Source organism: Hylobates moloch, unplaced genomic scaffold (assembly GCF_009828535.3).
Source record: "Hylobates moloch isolate HMO894 unplaced genomic scaffold, HMol_V3 SCAFFOLD_14, whole genome shotgun sequence".
Taxonomy (NCBI): Eukaryota; Metazoa; Chordata; class Mammalia; order Primates; family Hylobatidae; genus Hylobates; species Hylobates moloch.
The window spans coordinates 45,321,370-45,346,436 of NW_026652289.1; the positions used below are offsets into that span (position 1 = coordinate 45,321,370).

The 25,067-nt window shown below is 41.6% G+C and overlaps 1 protein-coding gene across 1 annotated transcript; it reads left to right on the plus strand.

The window, feature by feature from the left end:
- The first annotated feature begins 795 nt into the window (after positions 1 to 795).
- Positions 796 to 25,067, plus strand: WHAMM (WASP homolog associated with actin, golgi membranes and microtubules). The gene is made up of 10 exons (XM_032176102.2): positions 796 to 1,468; positions 4,219 to 4,392; positions 7,482 to 7,632; positions 8,709 to 8,878; positions 10,412 to 10,577; positions 14,205 to 14,392; positions 17,507 to 17,593; positions 17,848 to 17,943; positions 21,429 to 21,918; positions 24,062 to 25,067. The coding sequence occupies exons 1-10, from the start codon at positions 860 to 862 to the stop codon at positions 24,367 to 24,369; spliced, it is 2,439 nt and encodes an 812-aa protein (XP_032031993.1). The 5' UTR covers positions 796 to 859; the 3' UTR covers positions 24,370 to 25,067.

Sequence of the window (25,067 nt, forward strand, 5' to 3'; positions counted from 1 at the left end):
TCCTTGTTGCATGAACAGATCTAGCTCCACCCTGACACATAAACTGGATTTCCCGATTATCTCCTTAAACAGGCCTTCAGTAGCCAGGTGGTCATGTCGAGCCCGAGTGTCGGTGTATCTTAAGTTTGTCTGGGCCTCCGTTTCCTTAACTCTAAAGTGAAGAGTTAGAACACAGATCGTATTTAAACACCCTGGTTGGGAGCTGCAGTGCCCTGAATTCCCCCTTACTCCACCCCCTCAATACTGATGCACAGCCGACACTCAATAAAAGTTTGTTGAATTGACAAAAATAAATTTGTGGCTTCTTGCCCAGTACTTGGCACTTAGAGGCCCTCAATAAATGACTACTGAGTTTATGTTTCATCTCCCCAGCACATTTGTGACATTCTTGAGGGCGGGAACCATGTACTCAATAGGGCCCTGATGATAAGAAAATCAGCTTGGTCCCTGTTCTCAAGAAGTTCATGGTTTAGTGTGGGAGACTAATACAATAACTCGCCGATTCAACAGATATTTTTCCAACGTCCGTATGTATTGGGTGGAAAAGGTGAGGCAAGAGTTGTATTTCCGGACTCCTGAACAGGTTGCGAGATGATTGACTCCTGAGGGAGCCCTTCTCACCTTTTCATTGGTTGTCGCTGCCCCTCTCGTCTATCACCCAACCAACCCGAATGCCTCTTGTAAGCCCCACCTCCGGCAGCCAGCCAATCAGAAGTGCCGGGGGCCAGGGCGCTGCTGGGGCACTGACGCGGTTTCGATTCCAGCGAAAAATGCTTTGGCTTGGACTGTCCCGTGACAGGCGGTGCGAGGAGGCCAGGCCCGCGTCCGCCTAGCCCTAGGGCCGCTGCCGCCGACAGCCATGGAGGACGAGCAGCCTGACAGCCTGGAGGGCTGGGTGCCGGTCCGGGAGGGCCTCTTCGCCGAGCCCGAGAGACACCGGCTGCGCTTCCTGGTGGCTTGGAACGGAGCGGAGGGCAAGTTCGCTGTGACTTGTCACGACCGCACCGCGCAGCAGCGGCGGCGGCGCGAGGGGGACCGGTTGGGGCCCGAGCCCGAGCCCAAGCCCGAGGCCGCCGTGTCCCCGCCCAGCTGGGCCGGCCTGCTCTCGGCCGCGGGGCTCCGCGGCGCTCACCGGCAGCTGGCGGCGCTGTGGCCGCCTCTGGAGCGCTGCTTCCCGCGGCTGCCGCCGGAGCTGGACGTGGGCGGCGGCGGGGCCTGGGGTCTGGGGCTCGGGTTGTGGGCGCTGCTGTGGCCGACGCGCGCGGGCCCCGGCGAGGCGGCGCTGCAGGAGCTGTGCTGGCAGCTGGAGCGCTATCTGGGCGCGGCGGCCGACGGCTGCGGCGGCGCGACTGTGCGCGACGCACTCTTCCCGGCTGAGGGCGGCGCGGCCGACTGCGAGAGCCCGCGCGAGTTCCGGGAGCGGGCCATGCGCGGGCGGTGGGTCGAGGCGGACGCGCGGCTGCGCCAGGTAAGCGAGGCCGGGTCGCCGGCGTTCGTCCGCGCTTCGGTGGCCTGGGACCGTGTGGGAGGCTCCCCCGGCGCCGAGAGCCCTGGCTGACGGCTGACGGGGAGGAGCCGGTGGGCCGAGAAGGCCGCGGGCTCCCCGGTGCCCTCACCTGCGCGTGACCGCTACGGGAAACCGGCAGGAGCTGCGGGAGGGTCTGCAGAGAGGACAAGCGAAGTTAGAGCCTAGTGTACTTGCAGCTGGGAGCTGGGCTAGGCCCCCAACCTTTGCCCTGAAGATGCTGGCAGAGCACGATGTTGTAACAGGAAATGCCAGAAATATTGCAAGCAAAACTGAAAACAACCCATCCATGTAGGAAAAAATAACACGGACTAAATGTAAGCAATTCCTGTGTATGAGGGGACGTCGCAAATGGGATAAAATGGTTTAGAGGAAGAAATGGCTTTTAGGAGATAGGGTGTTTTGTTTTAAGTAATATATGCTTGGTCAAATGGAAAGCCGGCAGAAGGTGAACTTTATTCATCAGTTTGGAATAACCGCATTAGTGCCCTTTTAAGCTTGAAAGAGGTAGTTTGAGAGAGAGTAATTATATGAGTGGTAAACTTACTGAACCTAAGGGGAGGGGGAAGTACAAGTTCACAGAAGGGTTTAGGAGAAAATATGCCTTCTAAATCCACACCCACAGTTTACTAAGGAGAGCCAGGCTGGAGTCTCGGCTCACTGCTGTTATTAACCTGAATGATTTTTTTCTGTGCATTCTTCTGAGGAAGGGGAAGTGAAGAGAAGAATTCAGCCTAAGCTAAATATAGAATAAGCTTTCTAAATTAAAATGGTTTTATAAAAGGAGCTCGTTAGTGGGGTCATTTTTGTACTGTGGGTTTTATGTGTAAATATCTACACACCCACTTCTCGTGTTGATTTCACTTTAGAATATGAGGAAACCACAGGGGAGTATCAGGCCAGTCAGCGTTTGATCTTCAACTTCATCATTTTCACCTTAGGATATGAGGAACCCACAGGGGAGTTTCAAAAATGATATCATTTTGTATCAGACTTGTTTTTTACACACTCGGTTTCTCACAGAGATAGGTGGTTTCTCCTTAAAATCGAACATGTATATGATGTATTTTACTGTGGTAAATACTATCAGAAAAATTATAGTTTTCCCAAATTTAAGTTCACTCTGGGGTACTATAGCATGAATGTAGTTCATACTGTTGAGCTAGCCGTTCACATTAGTGTAGTTCACATATTTATCTGGAACTTAAAAATGAGGGGTTGGGAGGGGAAGCTTAAATTCAAAACATGTTCAAATATATAATTTTAATATTTAGAATAGAAAAGCAATTGATTCTAGAATTAAACCAATTGCTAGTATTGCTAGGATATATAAAATGAAGCTGAATGTTTAACTCTGGATTTTTTCTGAGTAGTTTAAGAAATAAGGCTGAAATGTATCACTTGCCTTAAGTTTACTTTTGCGCGTGTGTTTTAATTTTGTTCAGTGAGGCTTTCACTTAAAAAAAAAACAACCCATAATATTATGACCTGGATAAAAAACTATAGCTGAAAGTAGATCACTTTATCCTTAAGCAGAAGGATGCAAATAGGAGAATTTAAGAATGTATTGGTTGAAAAAAATCTATATTATTTGATTTTATTTCTCTTCTTCTGGGATTAAAATAATTTCCTACCAAGTGAGTCCACCTAGATTATACACTGTTCAGTTTATTTTCTGCCCTGCAGCAGAAGCAGTAACCAGCAGAGACTGGAACCACAGTTGAGGCTCTGTAAATGAGTTGACTGCTAAGGGCTTCATGGGAATATTAACCTGGGGCATTAAGAGAATTAACATGCTGAAGTACTTGGAGACAGCTCTGTAATGTTTTATGAGGTCTTTTTTTTTATTTTATTTTTATTTTTTTCGAGATGGAGTCTTGCACTGTCGCCCAGGCTGGAGTGCAGTGGCGCCATCTTTGGCTCACTGCAACGCTCAGCCTCTCGAGTAGCTGGGACGGCAGGCGCCGGCCACCATGCCCGGCTAATCTTTCGTATTTTTAGTACAGACAGAGTTTCACCGTGTTAGCCAGGATAGTCTCCATCTGCTGACCTCGTGAGCCGCCCGCCTCAGCCTCCCAAAGTGCTGGGATTACAGGTGTGAGCCACCACACCTGGCCCTTATGAGCTTTTAAAAAGGAATACGGCCTCACAAAACCTTTAAGTCAGAAAAGTGAAGTGAAAAAATATCCACAACCTCAAACCTTCTTTTGGGTCCCTTTCGCTGCATACTTAGCACATAGTTGAGATTGTTTTGCACTCTGCCTCTCCATTTAATATTATAAAAGTCTCCTTTTTTTTTTTGAAATGGAGTTTCGTTCTTGTTGCCCAGGCTGGAACCACTGCCTCCCAGGTTCAAGCGATTCTCTGCCTCAGCCTCCCCAGTAGCTGGGATTACAGGTGTGAGCCACCATGCCTGAACAAAAGTCTCCATATTATTAAACAATCTTCAGAAGCACAGTGCTGAATGACTACAGTAATAATATTCTGCCATGGATATATCATACTTTTCTTAACCATTCTTGTTTTATTGGGCATTTTTGATGGAGGATGATAACATTTTCATATTTAATCAATATTTAAAATTGATATATTAAAAGTTGAGAACATGAAGGTTTCTTTTGTTTAGTTTTGTTTGTTGGGTATGTATTAAATATACTGTCCCGACTCGAGCTTTATACACATTTGCTTTCTAGGTTATTCAAGGACACGGAAAAGCCAACACCATGGTAGCATTAATGAACGTTTACCAAGAGGAAGATGAAGCGTACCAGGAACTGGTTACCGTGGCAACCATGTTCTTCCAGTACTTATTGCAGCCATTTAGGGCTATGCGAGAAGTTGCAACTTTATGTAAGCTTGATATTTTGGTATGTTTTTTTTTTAATTTTTACTTTATCAGATTTACTATTTGTCATAAATTATTTCATTATTTACACTTAATGTTCAGTCTCTGTTTGTACTTTGTTTGGGTTTACCCTTATGTTTGTTTATTTACTTATTTATTGATAGAGATGAGGTTTTGCCGTGTTGCTCAGGCTGGTTTCGAACTCCTGAGCTCAAGCTGTCTGCCCACCTTGGCCTCCCAAAGTGCAGCATTACAGGCATAAGCCACTATTCCTAGTTCATCCTTATGTGTAAATATTGAGTTTATATTTAAAATTGATAGAAAATGAAGACATTTACATTGGTCATCTTAATAGCTTAAGATTCCTACAGATTTGAAAGAGTTAAATGTTTTTTCTGGCGATGAATTTTTTTTTTTTTTTTTTTTTTTTGAGACAGGGTCTCCCTTTGTCAGCCAGGCTGGAGTGCAGTGGCATGATCTTGGCTCACTGCAACCTCCTCCAGGTTCAAGCGACTCTTCTGTCTCAGCATCCTGAGTAGCTGGGATTAGAGGTGTGCACCACCACGCCCAGCTAACTTTTTTTGTATTTTTAGTAGAGACGGGGTTTCACCATGTTGGCCAGGCTGGTCTTGAACTCCTGACCTCAAGCGAGCCACCCGTCTCAGCCTCCCAAAGTGCTTGGGATTACATGCGTGAGCCACTGAGCCCAGCCTGGTGAATTGTTTTTGATGTGATGTTTATTTGCTTCAGCTTGTTTTCCTCTAAAGACTTATGCAGATTTCTTAAAATAAGATGAAAATTTAAATAGCAGGACCCTAGATTGTAATTTAGTAACTTAAATTTTAGTAAATGCTGTTATCGCTCTTGCTTCATTGAGCCATCAAACAACCCTGTGACACCATTCAGAAAAGGCATTCTTATTCCAGTGTTACAAATGAATCTAGAGTCCAGAGGAGTTAAATAGCTTGCCTTGGGTCTCAACAACAGGAATCAGAAGATACCTAAGAGGTCTCTTGGTTTCTGCACCCTGCACTGGGCCGTCTTTCCACATATAATCTCATGACCCCTGCTAGATGATTGTATTATAAAAATAGTATCACATTTAGATGAGACTCATGCCACTCTAACCTGTGGATAAAGTTGTTCTGTTCATTATTTTGAAAGTCTATTATTTGGAAAGTCTACTTCTTGCATACATTTTTCCTTTCTTCTTTTTTTTTTTTTTTTTTTGGAGTCTTGCTCTCTCGCCCAGGCTAGAGTGCAGTGGTGCGATCTTGGCTCTTGGCTCACTGCAAGCTCTGCCTCCTGGGTTCATGCCATTCTCCTGCCTAAGCCTCCCGAGTAGCTGGGACTACAGGTGCCCCACCATGCCCGGCTAATTTTTTTGTATTTTTAGTAGAGATGGGGTTTCACCGTGTTAGCCAGGATGGTCTCGATCTCCTGACCTCGTGATCCGCCCATCTCGGCCTCCCAGAGTGCTGGGATTACAGGCGTGAGCCACCGCACCCGGCTTGTTTTTCATAAAAGGTGTTTTAAGATACCATTCACAGATTATATATGTATATATATATAAAATGTATAATTCAGTGATTTTTAGTATGTTCAAAGTTGTACTGTGATCATTACTATATAATTTCAGGACATTTTCACCCCCAAAAGAAACCCTGTATCCATTAGTCACTCCCAACCCTGGGCAACCACCAATCTACTTTCTGTCTCTGGATTTCCCTACTCTGGACATAGCAACAGCATTATTCAATATGTGATCCTTTCACTCAGCACAATGTTTTCAAGGCTAATCCATGTTGGAGCAAATATCAGGATTTCATTTCTTTTTATTGCTGAGTAATATTCATTGTATGGATATATCACATTTTATTTATCAGCTGATGGACATTTGGGTTGTTTCCACCTTTTGGCTATTATGAATAATTCTGCTATGAATGTTTGTGCATAAGTTTCTGTGTAGACATACGTTTTCATTGCTCTTGTGTACGTACTGAGGAGTAGGATTGCTGGGTCCTATGATTACTCAACATTTAACCTTTTGAAAGACTGCCAGACAGTTTTCCAAAGTGGGTGCATATTTTATATTCCCAAAAGCAGTAAATGAGCGTTCCGGTTTGTCCACATTATCACCAGCACTTGTTACTGTGTGTCTCTTTGGTTACAGCCATCCTAGTGGGTGTGATGTGGTATCTCGTTATGGTTTTGATTTGTAATTCCTTGTCGGCTAACTTGTACATATTATGCTTCGTAGAAGAAAAATTGCATCCTTGGATGACATAGCAGTATATGTCTTAGTTCAGGCTGTTATAACAAAGTACCATAGATTAGTGGCTTATAAACAACAAAACTTTTTTTCACAGTTCTAGAGGCTGGGTAGTCTGAGATCAAGGTGCTCACAGATCCAGTGTCTTGTGAGGGCCAGTTTCTTAATTTGTAGATGACTGTCTTGCTGTGTCTTCACATGGTGAAGAGCAGAGAAAGAGAGATCCTGTGTCTCCTTTTTATAAGGGCATTAATCCCATTCTTGAGGGTTCCACCCTCATGACCTAATTACCTCCCAAAGGCCTCATCTTCAAATATCATCACACTGGGGATTTAGGCTTCAACATATGCATTTTGGGGGGACCCAAACATTCAGTCCAATACCAGTACATATTATAAGCATGAATATACAGTTACTATCTTTTAGGTGATTATATTACATATCCCTAAAAGAAACGATAACAACTAACACTTAAGTGCTGTGTTCCAGGCCCTGTGCTGAGTGCTTGACAACACAGATCACTCATTTAAACAATTGTGTATTATTATTAATAGAAGCATAAGTTGACAACATTCCTCTCTAGAAAAAGTTATTCTAGGCATGTGAAGTGAAAGTGGGTTTTTTCCCCTTTATGCCCCAGAGTGTCCTTTTGTCTTCCAGGTGGTGCTCAGCTTAAAGCCTTATTCATACGCAGTAAGGGACTGCTGAATGAATGAAAATTTAATTGACTGAGTAGTAGTGTAGTTAAATTAATCCATGTGACCAACTTCCTTTCAATTTCCTAATGGCTTTACATAACTATTAGCTCTTACTAAGACAATTTTCCCTTCTGTCTGTAGAAGTCTTTGGATGAGGATGACCTAGGTCCTAGAAGGGTAGTTGCCCTGGAGAAAGAAGCTGAAGAATGGACCAGACAGGCTGAAGAAGCTGTCGTCTCTATTCAAGATATCACAGTGAATTATTTTAAGGAGACAGTAAAAGCATTAGCAGGTGATAATTTAAAAAATGCTATACGAAGATACATGTAATTGATTGTCATGTTATTCAAATACCATTTGAGTCCCTCTTACGCACTAGGCACTATGTTTTCTAGGTGCTGAGAATTCAGTGTCAAGCGTTAAGAGACATTGTACAGTCTGGTGAAGGGAAAGAAATCTTAATTATCTATTCATTGAAGCACATGGAAAATGGCAGTGACAATAAATGGCACAAAGAAGAGAGACATGGGCTCTGAGGGTCTGTGAGAGAGAAATTGGGCTTGATCAGGGTGGTGGTCACTGAAGGCCTCTGAGAAGTGGCGCTTGCCCCAATATCTGAAGGGTAAATGGAAGTTGAGAGAAAACAAAAAGTGAGGAGTGTTCCAGGCAGAAGGAATAGCACTGCCAAAGGTCCCCTGGCTTGAGGGAAGTTGGCAAATAGGAGCTTAAAGAAAACCTGCGGGGCTGGATCGCAGAGAGTGCAAGACAATGTGGTATGAGGGAAAATGCTGGCCAGACAGGCAGGGGTCAGACCATGCAGGGGCTTGTGGGCTGGATGAAGGACTTTTTTTTAGTCTTAAATAATTGTTGATAAAAACACCAAATAGGAAACAACTTAATGTCTGTCAGTTTGTTAAGTTATGGTACATTAATAAAACAGAAAACTACGTAGCTGTTAAGCATGATTCTTGATTTTTTTTTATGAGTGGCAAGAGTTTCTGATATATTGTGCAGAATCAACAAGATATAAAGCAGAATGATGATCCTGGTTTTTTGGTCACACTATCCATATGAGCCTGTCTGTCTAGCTAGACATAGAAATAATATGGAAGCAAGCGTGCCAAAATATAAGAAGCAGTTGCCTCAACTAGGTGAGATCATGACTTATTGTCTTTTTAAAAATGGAATACCTGAAATTTTATATCAAGGAACATGTATTATTTTTATAATAATAAAAAAGTTAATAAAACTTCTTTTAAAAAGGATGTTCTGCAGGTAGTATGGAGGCAATAAAAAAAGGATTAGCTCATGATAAATGTTTCCCTTTTTAATGAGGTATAATTATATTTTATTTTTATAATCCAACAGGAATGCAGAAAGAAATGGAACAGGATGCGAAGAGATTTGGTCAGGCTGCCTGGGCCACAGCAATTCCCAGGTTGGAAAAACTTAAGCTAATGCTAGCTCGAGAGACTCTGCAACTCATGAGAGCAAAAGAGTTGTGTTTAAATCACAAAAGAGCTGAAATTCAGGGAAAGGTAAGACAAAGATAAATGGAATTTTGTTTTAAAAATACACTTTTATTTTTAAAACATTTTGTATAAATAAAGGATACAAGTGCAGTTTTGTTCCATGGATATATTGTGTAGTGGTGAAGTTTGGGCTTTTAGTGTAATCATCACCTGTATAATGTAATTGTACCTATTAAATATTTCTCATCCCCTCCCACCCTCTTACTCTTCTGAGTCTCCAGTGTCTATTATTCCACACTGTGTATACACATTACTTAGCTCCCACTTATAAGTGAGACCATGTGGTAAAGCACACTTTTATTTTTAGATAGCATTTTTCTTTCTAGGCATCATTAAAGAGCTTCTTTTCTTCACTTATTCCAACACTATCTTCTATGGAAAGTTAGACATAAAGTTTTCCTTTGGTTAAGATGTTTCAAAATACCATATTGTAGGATTCACTTTATAGTAACACCGAACTCAATATTGAAATGGGTACTGTACTTGAAAATCAATCCAGCAATGTTTTCAGTACACCTTTAAAATAATCAGAGAGATACTTTACTGCATAGTCACTTAAATTTTTTCCTATAATCTTATGACTTTAAAGCAGAAAACACTGTAAACACCTGTCTTAGTTGGCTCAGGCTTCTATAACAAGATTAAATATCACAGATTGGGTGGCTTAAACAACGGACATGTATTTCTCACAGTTTTGGAGGCTGGGAAGTCCAAGGTCAAGGTGCCTGCAGATTCACTGTCTGGTGAGGATCCTCTTCCTGTCTGGTAGACAGCTGCCTTCTTAACTGAGTGCTCATGTAGCCTTCCTTCTGTGTGTATGTTTTTCTTTTTTTGAGAAGGAGTCTCGCTCTTTCACCCAGGCTGGAGTGCAGTGGCGCGATCTCGGCTCACTGCAGGCTTCGCCCCCTGGGGTTCACGCCATTCTCCTGCCTCAGCCTCCCGCGTAGCTGGGACTACAGGCGCCCACCACCTCACCCGGCTAATTTTTTTTGTATTTTTAGTAGAGACGGGGTTTCACCGTGTTAGCCAGGATGGTCTCTATCTCCTGACCTCGTGATCTGCCCGCCTTGGCCTCCCAGAGTGCTGGGATTACAGGTGTGAGCCACCGCGCCCGGCCTCTGTGTGTTTAGAAAGAAAGTGATCCCTCTTTCTCTTCTAATAAGGGCACTAATTCCATGATGGGGGTGCTATCCTTTTGACATAATCTGAACTTAATTAATTCCAAAGGACCCACCTCCAAATAACATCACATTGGGAATTAGAGTGTCAACATGTGAATTTTTGGGGGGACACCAATATGCAATACATAATAGTACCTCATTGCCATTTATGTTTCTCAGAACCTAAATGTTTTCCTCTGTTTCAAGGATGAGATAAAGTATTTGCATCACTAGATGAAATGAAAAAGTGTTTCTTTCCTATTTGCTTTATTATATTTAGTACTGAACAAGGAATAGAAAGTAGCTAGAATGCTTCTAAAGTTTGTTTTTAATATACTAATTTATTTTAACTTATTTTTCTTTTTTCTATGAAAATAAGATGGAAGATCTTCCAGAACAAGAAAAAAATACAAATGTTGTAGATGAATTAGAAATTCAATTTTATGAAATTCAATTAGAACTATATGAAGTTAAATTTGAGATGTTAAAAAACGAAGAAATACTGCTTACTACACAGTTGGACTCTCTTAAAAGACTTATAAAAGGTAAAATTTATATTTAAGTATATAGATTGCAATGTTTAAATTATAAATTTAAGGAAATACAGACTATATTATCAATTTTTGTAAATTATAACATCTGAAAATTTCCTAGTTTTCCTTCAGTGGTTTATTATTCAAATAATATATTCATTGTTAACACATAGCAAAACAAAGAAAGAAAAATGATTACTACTCCAGTCCCATTATCTAGAGATGCTTAGTGGTTGGCTGGGCACAGGGGCTCACACCTATAATCCCAGCACTTTGGGAGGTCGAGGTGGGCGGATCACTTGAGATTAGGAGTTCCAGACCAGTCTGGCCAACATGGTGAAACCCCATCTCTACTAAAAATACAAAAATACTAAACCTTGTCTCTATTAAAAACACAAAGTCTGGTGTGGTGGCATGTGCCTGTAATCCCAGCTGCTTGGGAGGCTGAGGCAGGAGAATGGCTTGAATCTGGGAGGCGGAAGTTTCAGTGAGCCAAGATCGTGCCACTCCACTCCAGCCTGGACGACAGAGCGAGACTCCATCTCAAAAAGGAAAAAAAGAAAAGAGAGCTACTTAGTGGTAACAATTTGCTGTACAACTTTGTAGATTTTAAAATATGCTGATATATAAAAATAGAAATTTTTAACCAAAACTACATAAACAGTTCAGTAACATCTTTTCAAAAAATTTTTAATTTTTATGGGTGCATAGTAGATATATGTATTTATGGGTTACAGGAGATATTTTGACATAGGCATATAATGCATAATAGTCTCTTTTTCATTTAATACATAATAACTGTCTTTCTATTTCAGTGAATAATAAAAGTATCAAAATTTTAATGGCTGCATAGTATTCCATTATATGGATATACCGTGATTTCCAAATTTCAGGTGTTTTGAACAGTAGTGTAGTGAACTTTACACATGTCTTTGAGTATAGGACAGATTATTTCCTTGGAATAAATTTCTAAGGATGGAATTACTGGGTCAAGGGCAATGTATATTTTACATTTTGATACATAACAATACAGTAATCATCTGAGATACATTTTTCCTCACCTCCATATTTTCTGATTTCTAAATTTCATACTACATAATGACCCTCTAGATAGGTTGTACATTTAAAATGATGCTCCCAGGCTGGGTGTGGTGGCTCACGCCTGTAATTTCAGCACTTTGGGAGGCTGAGGGGGGCAGATCACTTGAGGTCAGGAGTTCAAGACCAGCTTGGCCAATGCAGTGAAACCGTGTCTCTACTAAAAATACAAAAATTAGCTGGGCATGGTGGTGGGCGCCTGTAATCCCAGCTACCTGGGAGGCTGAGGCAGGAGAATCGCTTGAACCTGGGAGGTGGAGATTGCAGTGAGCCGAGATGGTGCCACTGCACTCCAGCCTGGGTGACAGAGTAAGACTTTGTCTCAAAAAAAAAAAAAAGAAAAGAAAAAAGATGCTCCCATCAGCAGAATATGAGTGTGTATGTTTCCCAGACTCATGCCATTCTTTTGCATTTTTGCTTACTTGACAGAGAAAATGGCAGTCTTCCAATTTTCATTTATTTAATTATGAGTGAATATTGAACAAAATTTTGTATGTTTACGAGCCATTTGTACTTATTTTATGAAATGCCTATTCATAGTCTTTGTCCATTTTTCTTTGGAATATTTCCTTTCCACATTAAGAATAATATCCTCTATTGTCTGTCATATGTTGCAAATAATCTCTCCTTGTCATTTGCGTTTTCTTGCCTTGCAGAAATATTTAATTTTTATGAAGTTGCGTTTATCAATTTTTTTCCCCTATGGTTTCTGCTTTTAGTATTATGTCTGGCAATATTCTCCTATCCCAAAATTATGTCAATATATACTTATGTTTTCTTTTCCTGTGTTTATGATGTTGCTTTTTAAAACATTTAATTCTTTAGTCCAGGTGGAATTTATTTTGATTGTGGTAGGAATTGAACCTTTCCCTCAAATTATTAAGCAGTCCCAATCATTGATTTTAAAAAAGTTTTCCCTAAATGTTTAACATTTCTCAAGTTAAACATTAGATTGACTTTGGTCTGTTTCTGTGTTGTTCTCCATTGGTTTGTGAGTGGCTTCTGCTGCTGGCTCCATACTGTTCCCATGACTGTACCTTGGAAGCACATTTTAGGGTCTGGTAAGGCAAGTACCTCCTCCATTACTTCTCCACAAGTTTTCTGACTATTTTCACTCCTTTATTCTTCCAGATGAAATTTAGAATCAAGTTCAAAACAAAAACTCGTTGGAATTTTGATTGTGATTTTGCTTAAAATTAGAGATTACTTTGGGGAGAATAGTGGTCTTTGCAATTTTGAATCTTCCTACCCAAGAACATGGTATGTGTCTCTCCATTTATTTAAATCTTTTTTCCTAAAGTTCCTCCAAGTTTAATAAATTTCTTCACATAGATCCTGAACTTTTAGTTTAATCCTGAGTATTCAGAATTTTTTTCAGTAGTTTCAGGTTATAAGCATTTTACATATTTAGGGAAAAAATTACATTAAAAAAAGAAGTTAATCTGGAAGGATGCATGCCAAATTGTTCGTACTGTTTTTCCTCCGAGAATGACTCAGAAGGTTTGGGGAAGGAGCAATGTAATTTCATTGTTTATTTGATGTACTTCGGGAGGGTTTGAATTTGTTACAGTAAGCATGACTTTAAAAAAATCAATATGTAATCAAGATTATATATGACTAAGATATCTTAATAATATATTGCTGGTAGAATATAAGTTGCATTTCTGGAGGGCAGTTTGTCAGTGGGTATCAAGATCCTTAAATATTTGTCTGCTAAGGAAGTGATAAAAAGTGTACACAAAGATTTATACAGGGATGTTCATCACAGTGAAATGAATAATAATGGAACATTGGAACAGCCTAACAACATGGACTGCTTAAATTAGAGAATACTATGCTGCCATTAAAATTTATCTTTTTTCATTTTTTTTTGTTTTTGGAGATGGAGTCTTGCTCTGTTGCCCAGGCTGGAGTGCAGTGGCAAGATCTTGGCTCACTGCAACCTCTGCCTCCCAGGTTCATGCTGTTCTCCTGCCTCAGCCTGCCAGGTAGCTCGGATTATAGGCATGCACCACTGTGCCTACTTTTTGTATTTTTAGTAGAGACGGGGTTTTGTCGTGTTGGCCACGCTGGTCTTGAACTCCTGACCTCAGGTGTTCCGCCTGCCTTGGCCTCCCAAAGTGCTGGGATTACAGGTGTGAGCCACTGTGCCTGGCCTAAAAATGTATTTCCATCCCATGGAAAATGTTCTTTTAGAACTCCATTGGTATGTGTAGCTATGTAAGTAGTATGTATGTGTGTGTGTGTGTGTGTGTGTGTGTGTGTGTGTGTGTATATACGTATGTCTATATATACACGTATATATACATGCATACACTACATGTATATACACACACATGCTACTTACATACATGTATATAGTCATGTATATATACACGTGTGCATGTATATTACATATACACATATATTTTTTATATATGTTAATCGTGCTTCTCAGTGGTGGGATTACAAGTGATCTTTATTTTCCTTACATTTAAAAAAATTCAATGCATTTTTTAAAATAATAAAATATGTTTTAAACAATCATTAATACATTTTTAGAAAAACAGGATGAAGTTGTCTATTACGATCCATGTGAAAATCCAGAGGAACTTAAAGTCATTGACTGTGTGGTGGGGCTGCAGGATGATAAGAATTTGGAAGTGAAAGAACTCAGAAGGCAGTGCCAGCAGCTGGAGTCTAAACGGGGCAGGATCTGTGCCAAAAGAGCCTCTCTCCGGAGTAGAAAGGTAGGTACACTCAGAGCGACTTTCTTTTCTTTTCTTTTCCAGAGATTTATTCTTGTATGAAGGATAAAGAGGTATTGAAATAAGGTTTTTACCAATACAGTGATTACTTTTTTGTGTGCTTATGTACTTATCCATGGCTATAGTTAAAATGCTTTTAAATATTTTTCTTAAAAATATTTTTTTTTCTATTGGGATTTAAGCATTTAGCAAATCTCAAGGTTTTAATTTATTCATTCAACAACTATTTGTTGAATGCCCATTGCATACACAGGCACTTTATTTTTATTTTTTTGAGACAGTCTTGCTCTGTCACCCAGGCTAGAGTGCAGAGGCATGATGTTGGCTCACTGCAACTTCTGCCTCCTAGGTTCAAGCGATTCTCGTGCCTTAGCCTGCCAAGTAGCTAGGTTTACAGGCATGCGCCACCACGCCCAGCTAACTTTTGTATATTGTGTAGAGATGGGGTTTTGCCATGTTGGCTAGGCTGGTCTTGAACTCCTGACCTCAAGTGATCCACCCACCTTGGCCTCCCAAAGTGCTGGGATTACAGGTGTCAGCCACCGCCCCTGGACCACAGGTACTTTAAAAACCATAATAGGTAGAAACTCTATTTCTAATAACCAACTATAACAATTCTAAATATATTTTACTGTAAATTATTGAGTACACAAAACAATTACAGATAACAATATTCAGCTCACCTCAGACCTTATATTTGGTGATTTTTTTCTTAATTTTTAAAAATCCACGAATACATAAAAACTCTAAGAAATGTAATTTTTTCTGACAGAAAAGGAAGCTCATATATATCATTTTCATAGACTTTTATATGTATTTACTCATATTTACTATACTTTTCTCCTTTTTTTGGTTTTTTTTTTTGAAATGGAGTCTCGCTCTGTCTCCCAGTCTGGAGTGCAGTGGCGTGATCTCGGCTCACTGCAACCTCCACCTCCCAGGTTCAAGTGAGTCTCCTGCTTCAGCCTCCTGTGTAGCTGGGATTATAGGCGCCTGCCACCACACCCAGCTAATTTTTTTTTTTTTTTTTGAGATGGAGTCTCGCTGTGTCGCCAGGCTGGAGTGCAGTGGCACAATCTCAGCTCACTGCAACCTCCGTCTCCAGGGTTCAAGCGATTCTCCTGCCTCAGCCCCCTGAGTAGCTGGGATTACAGGTGCGCACCACCACGCCCGGCTAATTTTTGTGTTTTTAGTAGAGACGGGGTTTCACCATGTTGGCCAGGCTGGTCTTGAATTCCTGACCTCAGGCGATCCACCCACCTCGGCCTCCCAAAGTGCTGGGATTACAGGCATGAGCCACAGTGCCTGGCCACACCCGGCTAAATTTTGTATTTTTAGTAGAGACAGGGTTTCACCATGTTGGTCAGAGTGGTCTTGAATTCCTGACCTCAAACAATCCACCTGCCTCAGCCTCCCAAAGTTCTGGGATTACAGGCGTGAGCCACTGTGCCCAGCCTACTATACTATACTTTCCTTATTAGAATTAACATGAAAATTGTGACTTTCGTAGCTTATGAAAATGTTCATTACTCTTCCATATAAATACAAATACTTAAAAAAAACTTGGCTAGGTGCCATGGCTTATGCCTGTAATCCCAGCACTTTGGGAGGCTGAGGTGGGAGAATCACTTAAGGCCAGAAGTTCAAGACCAGGGACAACAGAGTGAGACCTCATCTCTATGGTGCGCACCTATAGTCCCAGCTACTCAAGAGGCTGAGGCCGGAGGATCGCTTGAAGCCAGGAGGTCGAGGCTTCAGTGAGCTATGATTGTACCACTGCACTTCAGCTGGGGTGATATAACAAGACCCTGTCTCCAATAAAAAATAAAAAAACTTTGTTAGAAGAGTATATTCTTTGCATGTTTGTGTTTAAGAATTGTACTTCTGGATTTAGGAACTGTTATTCAGGGGATTTGAAGATATACAGGCATTTGCCCTTTGCTCCATATTTCAGAAAACGCATGAGCCCCAGGAGGAGTCTCCTTTGGCACTCCCATGGTGCTGTGGATGAACAGATGCCTCCACCTCCTTGGCAGTGTTATATGTGTATATATATAAAATGCTCCTGTGCCTTCTCTTATCCAGACTTGGAGCATTAACCTTCACTCTCAAGATATAATCACTCCCCCTACCCCATTTAGAGGAGCTCTTTCCACTGATTCTGGAAATGTTGGAATTTGGAAGGCACTCAGTTAATAGAATGGTAGTTGAGGTGAGCTATCAACTTGGATTCAAATCACAGCTTGGCCACTTAGGTAGCCATGTGACCTTAGGCAAATTACTTAAGTCTCTTTTGAGCTCACACTTTTCTCATCTGTTAAAAGAGGATGATAGGCCGGTGCGGCACCCGTAAATCTCAGCTACTCGGGAGGCTGAGGCAGGACAATCGCTTGAACCTGGGAGGTGAAGGTTGCAGTGAGCCGAGATGGCGCCACTGCACTCCAGCCTGGGCAACAGAGTGAGACTCAGTGTCAAAAAAAAAAAAAAAAAAAGATGATAGTGGTAATAATACAAATTTCATGTGAGGATAAAGTACCATAAGGCATGAAAAGTACTTGGCATTGAGGCTAAAACCTACTCAGTAAATGTTAGTATTATCTGTATTACTGTATTATTTTTTACATAGATGAAGGATTTTATGTGCATATAGCATATTATATATTGGTAGAGTGCGTGGTTAAGCACAGGTGAAACAGAATTTTTCAGGTATTTGTAGGTCGCTCTGCTTCTGTAGGTGTGCTTGGAAATGTGATGAGTATTTATAATGTTATGGGGAAATGTGTTTAAAACAATCACATTAAAACATTGTTAGGACACATCCCATTTAAGAATGGGGGCTGCCTATATGTCCTCTCATGGTTGGCGGATTGTTTTTCATCTCTTAAAGCACTCTGCTGGGAACAAATTATTTCCATAAGCAGCCAGGCAACCCTCTTCATAGACTGTGGAGGAGACAGTACCATTGGGTCGCTCCAGAACTAATATTAATGAATGCCTTACACTACAGCCCAAATGCAGTGCTTTTTTCTTTTAACCTTTTATGCTATACCAGGGTAATATTAAAAACCATGTAGGTGATTTGTATTATTCCACCAGGATCAGTGCAAAGAAAATCATCGGCTCAGATTGCAACAGGCTGAAGAAAGCATAAGATACTCTCGTCAGCATCACAGTATTCAGATGGTGAGTCTCCTCCGAAGGAAAATGTTCTATGTTTGTGTAGCGTGACATGCAGGCCTAGACTTGTGGAAACTGGAGTTGCGCTGCCCTGGACCTGCAGCTGTCAGCCATTAGCCTCCAGGCCTGCAGCCTGGGCACAGCCTTGGGGTGGTAATGTTGGGGTACAGCCTCTTTCTTTGCCGAGACATTTTTATTGTATGCCAAGACATTTTTTGTAATGTTGAGCAATTTACAAATATACATTTGTTTAAATATAGAAAAGAGACAAGATAAAAGAAGAGGAGCAAAAGAAAAAAGAATGGATCAACCGAGAACGTCAAAAAACACTCCAACGATTGAGATCATTTAAAGATGTAAGTTCTATAAACAATCACCTCATCTACACTTCTGGGGAAATAAATGAAGACCACCCTAAAAAAGATGAAAGTATAAAGTATTGACAACAGGTCATTCAGAACATGAAACATTTAAAAAATACCATTATTTCTGGTATATCAATAAAAAACAAAAAAATAGAATATCAGTGATTCAAAACCCATGATATAAAATAACTGCTGTTTTTGACATCACAACACGCTTGGGTTCCTGCTCTGCACTCCTCACTGAGTAGTCCTAACTGGCACTGGTGGTTTAGATTGGCAGGGAAAACTGAAAACTGTTCAACTCCCTTGACTTTAGCTGGCATTTCCCCTCATTTGTAATAAACAATTCTTTAAAATGTTATCCAGGCAGCATTGTGATATAAGTGTAGTGAAAGTGCCCTGTTAAAAGTAAAATTTAGTGTTTTTTTTTTTTTTATATCTACAACTTTCTTTTTTCTTTTTTTTTGAAGTATATACTTATGAGAATGTTATTTTTTATGCCCTGTGTTCTAGGCCTACATTTGTATTTCCTCCACAAAATGATCCTGAGTCTGTAATTTTTTTTTCTATTTGTTGACTTTATTATTAGAGATAAATTCCTTTAATTAAAAAAAGCTGCTATGAAGATTCAAAAAATAATTTTTTGCTTTTATTTTTAATTGACACAATCATTTCTTTTTAATTGACACACACATGAGGTATAGTGTGATATTCTGATACAGGTATATAATATGTAATGATCAAATCAGGGTAATTAGCATATCCATCACCTCAAACATTAAAGGTAATAGGTTTTGTGTTTTTTTGTTTTTTTGTTTTTTTTTTTTTTTTTTGAGACGGAGTCTCGCTCTGTCGCCCAGGCTGGAGTGCAGTGGCGCAATCTTGGCTCACTGCAAGCTTCACCTCCCAGGTTCACGCCATTCTCCTGCCTCGGCCTCTCCGAGTAGCTGGGACTACAGGCACCCGCCACCACGCCCGGCTAATTTTTTGTATTTTTTTAGTAGAGACGGGGTTTCACCGTGGTCTCGATCTCCTGACCTCGTGATCCACCCGCCTCGGCCTCCCAAAGTGCTGGGATTACAGGCGTGAGCCACCATGCCTGGCCGGTAAATAGGTTTTTAAAAACAATGTAAATAGGGAGTCAGTCACGGTGGCTCCCGCCTGTAATCCCAGCACTTTGGGAAGCTGAGGTGGGCGGATTGCTTGAGGTCATGAGTTTGAGACCAGGCTGGGCAACATGGTGAAACCCTGTCTCTACTAAAAATACAAAAATTAGCTGGGCATGGTGGCGCATGCCTGTAGTCCCAGCTACTTGGGAGGCTAAGGCACAAGAATCACTTGAGCCTGGGAGGCAGAGGTTGCAGTGAGCTGAACTTGCGCCACTGTACTCCAGCCTGAACAACAGAGTGAGACTCTTCTGTCTCAAAAAAAAAAAAAAGTAAATAGGGGCTTATTTAAGAATATCATTGAATTTACTGACTATAATACATAGACCTGCTTTCATTCCCCAGCCCCTTCACAAAGACCCAAGTTTATTGTAGCCCCCAAAAAGGAAACAACCCACTTTATCCCAGAAAAGATTCTGGAATAGGTATCAGATGCCTTCTGTATACCAGGCACCATGCTAGGCATGTGAAATTCACCCTGACTTAGTTCTTGTAACAGCCTTGTGAGATAGTTTCATCGCCACTTTACAAATGAGTAACCAAGGTTCAGAATGGTTGGTTACACAACTTAGTTCAAGGTTAAACAGCAGGAATTGAAGCCGGGTCTTACTCCAGAGCCACACAGGGCTTCTCAGCCTGGGCAAAACATCCAGATCCCCTGGAGAGCTTCTTCTAAGTACTAAGGCCCAGCCCCTCCCATAGAAATTCTGATGTGATTGTCCTGGATCGGGGCCTGGGTGTGAACTGCAGCGGGAAGCATGAATTGAAGGAGCTGCATGAATACCAGATGAACGCAGAGCCACTGAGGTGGAGAGGAACTGGCTGGTCGCCATCACCAAGAGAGTTTCGATGAACAGAATGAAGTCAGTGTGGAGGAAGGGATCCAAGGGCAACCAGCCCATCTCCTCAGCCCTCACTCAGATCAAGGAATTATTTGGCAATACAGAAGATTACTTTTTCATGTGTATGTGATATGAAAATGGGAGGGGTAGGCAGATTTAAAATGACAGAATCAGGCCTCCTAAGCTCCCAGCGAAACTGGAACAATTAGTTAAACGCTAACAAGTTCACCCCAAAGGGATAAATTACTGGTTTTCTAGTCCAAAAAAGCCCATATGGAGGTATGCACTTGCATGGGGTGACAGGAAAGTCTGTGTGGCTTAAATTTTGGGTAAAAGAATTTAAGAATTCAGTTTCCTTCAGTTTAATGAGCCACCTGTGTGATGAAAGCTCATGGGCATCCTGTGTAGAATAAGGGAGTTCTGTGTTTACCAAGAAGTGCCACCCTTAAAGGGGACATAGCCAATTTGAGCACATTTGGAAGGGAGGAAGTAGGAGAGGGAGAAAACTAGAAATAAAACCATGTGATACATGATATTTGTTGTGATCAAGGAAGTTTTTTGAATATCTGAAGGGCTGTACGAGGTAAAGGATTTAATTTATCGTGGGTGGACAGACTGTCTGTGCAATATAAGGCAGAACTCGGCCAGGCGCCGTGGCTCACGCCTGTAATCCCAGCACTTTGGGAAGCTGAGGCAGGCAGATTGCTTGAACCCAGGAGTTTGAGATCAGCCTGGGCAACAAAGCAAGACCCCGTCTCTACAAAAAAAAAAAGGCAGAACTTAACAGTCCAGAGTCACAGTGACATGCTACAGCCGGGATGCCACAGAGGGTATCCTTGGGTGGTTCAGGAAACCCCAGCATCAGGGATGATCTGATCAGTTGGATGGAGATCAGTTGGATGACCCCTGGAGTTTAGCTGCCACTTGGATGTTGACTGTGCTGGCATTTTTCATAGAACTTTTCTTATTTTTAATCATAATACATATTATTTTATATCTGGTTTTCATTGAACACTATTATCTGATTTTTTCAAATGTTTCAGGCGTTGTACTATTTATCACTTTTTATGGCTTTTTTTTTTTGAGACGGAGTCTCGCTCTGTCGCCGGCTATTTAATATTTTGAAGATTTGTCATAATTTTTTCAGTGAATATCCTATTATTCGTATTTTAGCATTTCTAATTTTCCATACTAAAAATTGATGACTATTTTCCTCTTACGTATACTTTCATATCTTCATTTTATTACAGAGAAGGTAATACTTGATCAAAGGATATAAATGCTTATCTTTTTTTTAATCCATGAAAAATGGGTTAGGTAGCAAGGATGGCTGTACAAACAAGGAGTCACTTTGTGAATTAGACCATCCATGCATAGAAACGCATGTGTTTATAGATTTCTAGAAAGTTTCAGCATTTTGATGGTTTGCATTTGTGGCAGATTGCTCACCATAGTTTTTCATTTTCAGAAACGCCTGGCTCAATCTGTCCGAAACACCTCTGGCCCAGAACCTGTGGCTCCAAACCTGCCAGGTGACCTTTCCCAGCAGACGTGCTTGCCAGCTTCCCACGCAGTGTCAGTAATTCACCAGTCCTCTAGGAAAACTAGAGGTGTTCCCCTGTCGGAAGCTGATAATGTGAAAAGCCCCAAGTGTCAAAACTGTCATGGAAATATCCCTGTCCAGATTTTTGTTCCAGTTGGTGATCAAACACATTCCAAATCCAATGAGGAATTGTCACTGCCACCACCACCTCCTCCTCCACCACCACCGCCACCGCCTCCCCCACCGCCACCGCCCCCACCCCCTCCTCTCCCTGCTCTGTCCTCATCCTCTCAAGCTGCAACTCATCAGAACTTAGGCTTCTGGGCTCCAGTGAAAGATGACCAGCCACGTCCTCTAGTGTGCGAATCACCTGCTGAGCGACCACGTGACTCCTTGGAAAGTTTTTCATGTCCAGGTAATCCACTGGAATTCTGTCCCTGCTCCCCATGAGCTGTTAAGCTGTTGAAGCATTCTAGCTTCAGAAGCCATCATCTTCAAATGGAAATCATTTTTATAATTCTCTGTAGCCTTAAAATATTCCAGTATTTGCTGTCTTGAGTATCATTATTATTTTATTGGAAAGCTAGTATAGTATAGCCTAAATCTGGTTTCATAAATGTTAATTCAGTTTGAAGAAACCATCTCTATACATTTAATGATCGCATGACTTGGGATTTCTGAGGTTGTTAAAATATCAACCTATTTGAAGTTTCTTAAGACTTCAGTAGGTATTTGATTTCTGCCATTGGAATACTTTTCAATACTGTTTTAAATTATGCTTACTCTTGCATCTCTGAGTCCTTTATAGAATCCAGTTGTTGTATTTTAAGCAGAATACTGGTTGGAAATTACTGTAGAGGCATATTAGCCAGAATGTAGAAGGCTGTTCTTGCAGACTGACTAGCACACTGAGGACCCTTACTATTGGAAATCTTTCTAAAGTGTAAGGGGACAGGAAGAAAAAGTGGGCCACTTGTCTTGGCAAGTGCAGTACACTGAATACTCTTGACAGTTTCTTTAATAGGGCTATAGTTCTCACTCAGAATTCGAATTATGGCTTTAGACATTAAGTGTTGAGAATGGCCTAAATCTGCCTAGACTTGGAGCCTACTGCTTTGGGGTGTGTGTGTGTGCACTTTAGATGAATCCTAGCAAAATTTATGTAAATTTGTTTTTAAAAGTATGCTTAAGCACCTCCACCTAAACTGTGCAAGGTTACTGTAATAGGTGTTATGAATGATATAACAGTTCCAAAGTGTGATTCTGGTTAATTGAGCAATCTGGCTATTCTGAGTTCAGAGCTTCACTGTACCTAGAACCAGGTATGAATGAAAATGTTCAAATATTAGGTGGAGACCCAATGGCCTGTTTCCATGGGGTTTGCAACAACTGTCCTGTGAATGAAAAGTAAAGAGTTCGCATGGCTATGTATAGATCGGACTTTGGAAATGGGCAGATCTTTGTGGGGTGCCACATTCCCAGCCCAGATTTAATGCACATGGTTTTGGGAAGTTCTGTTCAACTCACAAACGCTGCTAATTCACAGGAAAGAATAAGAAAGTGTGAATTTGCACCAGAGAATGCCCTTGATTGTGAAACCTGTCTCATTACCCTCAGAAAGAAATTGTAATAAGGTATAGGTTTAAATCCAAAGCAAAATAGCCTTTTGTTAGCCACAGTGTGGCCTTTCAATCCTGAACTAGAATTGATTATTAATCTTGAAGGCTTACCTGGAAGATCTCTAAATTGGTGGCCACAGTCAGGCCTGTCTCTAGCAGGCGATAAAAGATTTTACCCTCTCAGGGGTCTCCAGGTGCCAGAGTGAAAAATAGCTTCTCCTCACCAACGCCTTGAAGCTCTGATCTAATTGTGTTTTGACAGCATTTCACATCCTCAAAAATAAAGTATGTAAGCCACCTCAGGGTAATGTAGGTGGAATTAAACACATTATGTACAGAAAAATGAGCCAGCGCCACCCCTCCGGTGGCGGTTCATTGAGTTGCCGGTTAAAGTTTTATTTTAAGCCTTTTCATGTGTAGAAACCTACTCACTTCATTGTCATAGAATGAGTCATCACTGTCTAATATCCAAGACTGAAGTTAAATTGAGCAGGATAAATTTTTTTTTTAAAAAGATTTCTTTTAGCTGGACAGGGTAATGAAGGAGATACAGCTTCAGAGGTATCCAGGTCATGCACAGTGGGTGAGACTATTCCACCCCAGGCCTCCGTAACACTCTTCAGGATGGGAGGGACAGATCACATTTGTCTTGAAAAACAGTCATTCTAACAAAAGTGCATGCCTGTTCCTGTCAGTTGTTATGGATTTGAAGAAGTTAGCAGAAAGTAAGTGGTTAAGCTAAAACATGAGCTATTCAGCTATCCTGGATTCAACCAGGGAGCTTATCTTAGCAGGTAATCAAGGCATTTGCTTAATGAAGTGATTATTTGTTTAAATCATGGTGTTAACTGATGTGAGATTTAACAATTTCATAGCAATAATGTCCTGGGAAGGGAATGTGTTTTATTGATAGTACTAGCTCTGCTTATTCAATTTCAGGATCTATGGATGAAGTGTTGGCCTCCTTAAGGCATGGCAGAGCTCCTCTCCGGAAGGTAGAAGTGCCGGCGGTACGCCCTCCCCACGCCTCAATCAATGAGCACATTCTGGCTGCCATAAGGCAAGGGGTCAAACTGAAGAAAGTTCATCCTGATCTTGGCCCAAACCCCAGCAGCAAACCAACCGGCAGCAGACGCACCAGTGACCTTGAGAGGAGCATCAAGGCTGCGCTCCAGAGAATCAAGAGGGTGTCTGCTGATTCTGAGGACGACAGTGACGAGCAGGACCCTGGCCAGTGGGACGGTTAGGCTCAAGTTTGACCAAAGCACCCGCCACAGCAGGCTTGAATAAAGTGGGTGAGTCTAAGACCTATTGAAAAGCACACTAACAGGGTGCTGCTAGATGGGCCACATAACACCCCGGAAGAGCAGCAGGGCCTTGTGTGGGATGCTGCAGCATTTTTTTTTTTTTCTTTTTTGAGATGGAGTCTTGCTCTGTCGCCCAGGCTGGGGTGCAGTGGCGCCATCTCGGCTCACTGCAAGCTCCACCTCCTGGGTTCACGCCATTCTCCTGCCTCAGCCTCCGGAGTAGCTGGGACTACAGGCACCCACGACCATGTCCAGCTAACTTTTTGTATTTTTCAGTAGAGACGAGGTTTCACCATGTTAGCCAGGATGGTCTCCATCTTCTGACCTCGTGATCCTCCTGCCTCAGACTCCCAAAGTGCTGGGATTACAGGCGTGAGCCACCGCACCCGGCTTTTTTTTTTTTTTTTTTTCTTTCGAGACGGAGTCTCACTCTGTCATCCAGGCTAGAATGCAGTGGCACAATCTTGGCTTACTGCAACCTCCACCTCCCAGGTTCAAGCAATTCTCTGCCTCAGCCTCCTGAGTAGCTGGGATTACAGGCACGCACCACCACGCCCAGCTAATTTTTGTATATTTAGTAGAGACAGGGTTTCACCATGTTGGCCAGGCTGGTCTTGAACTCCTGACCTCGTGAGCCA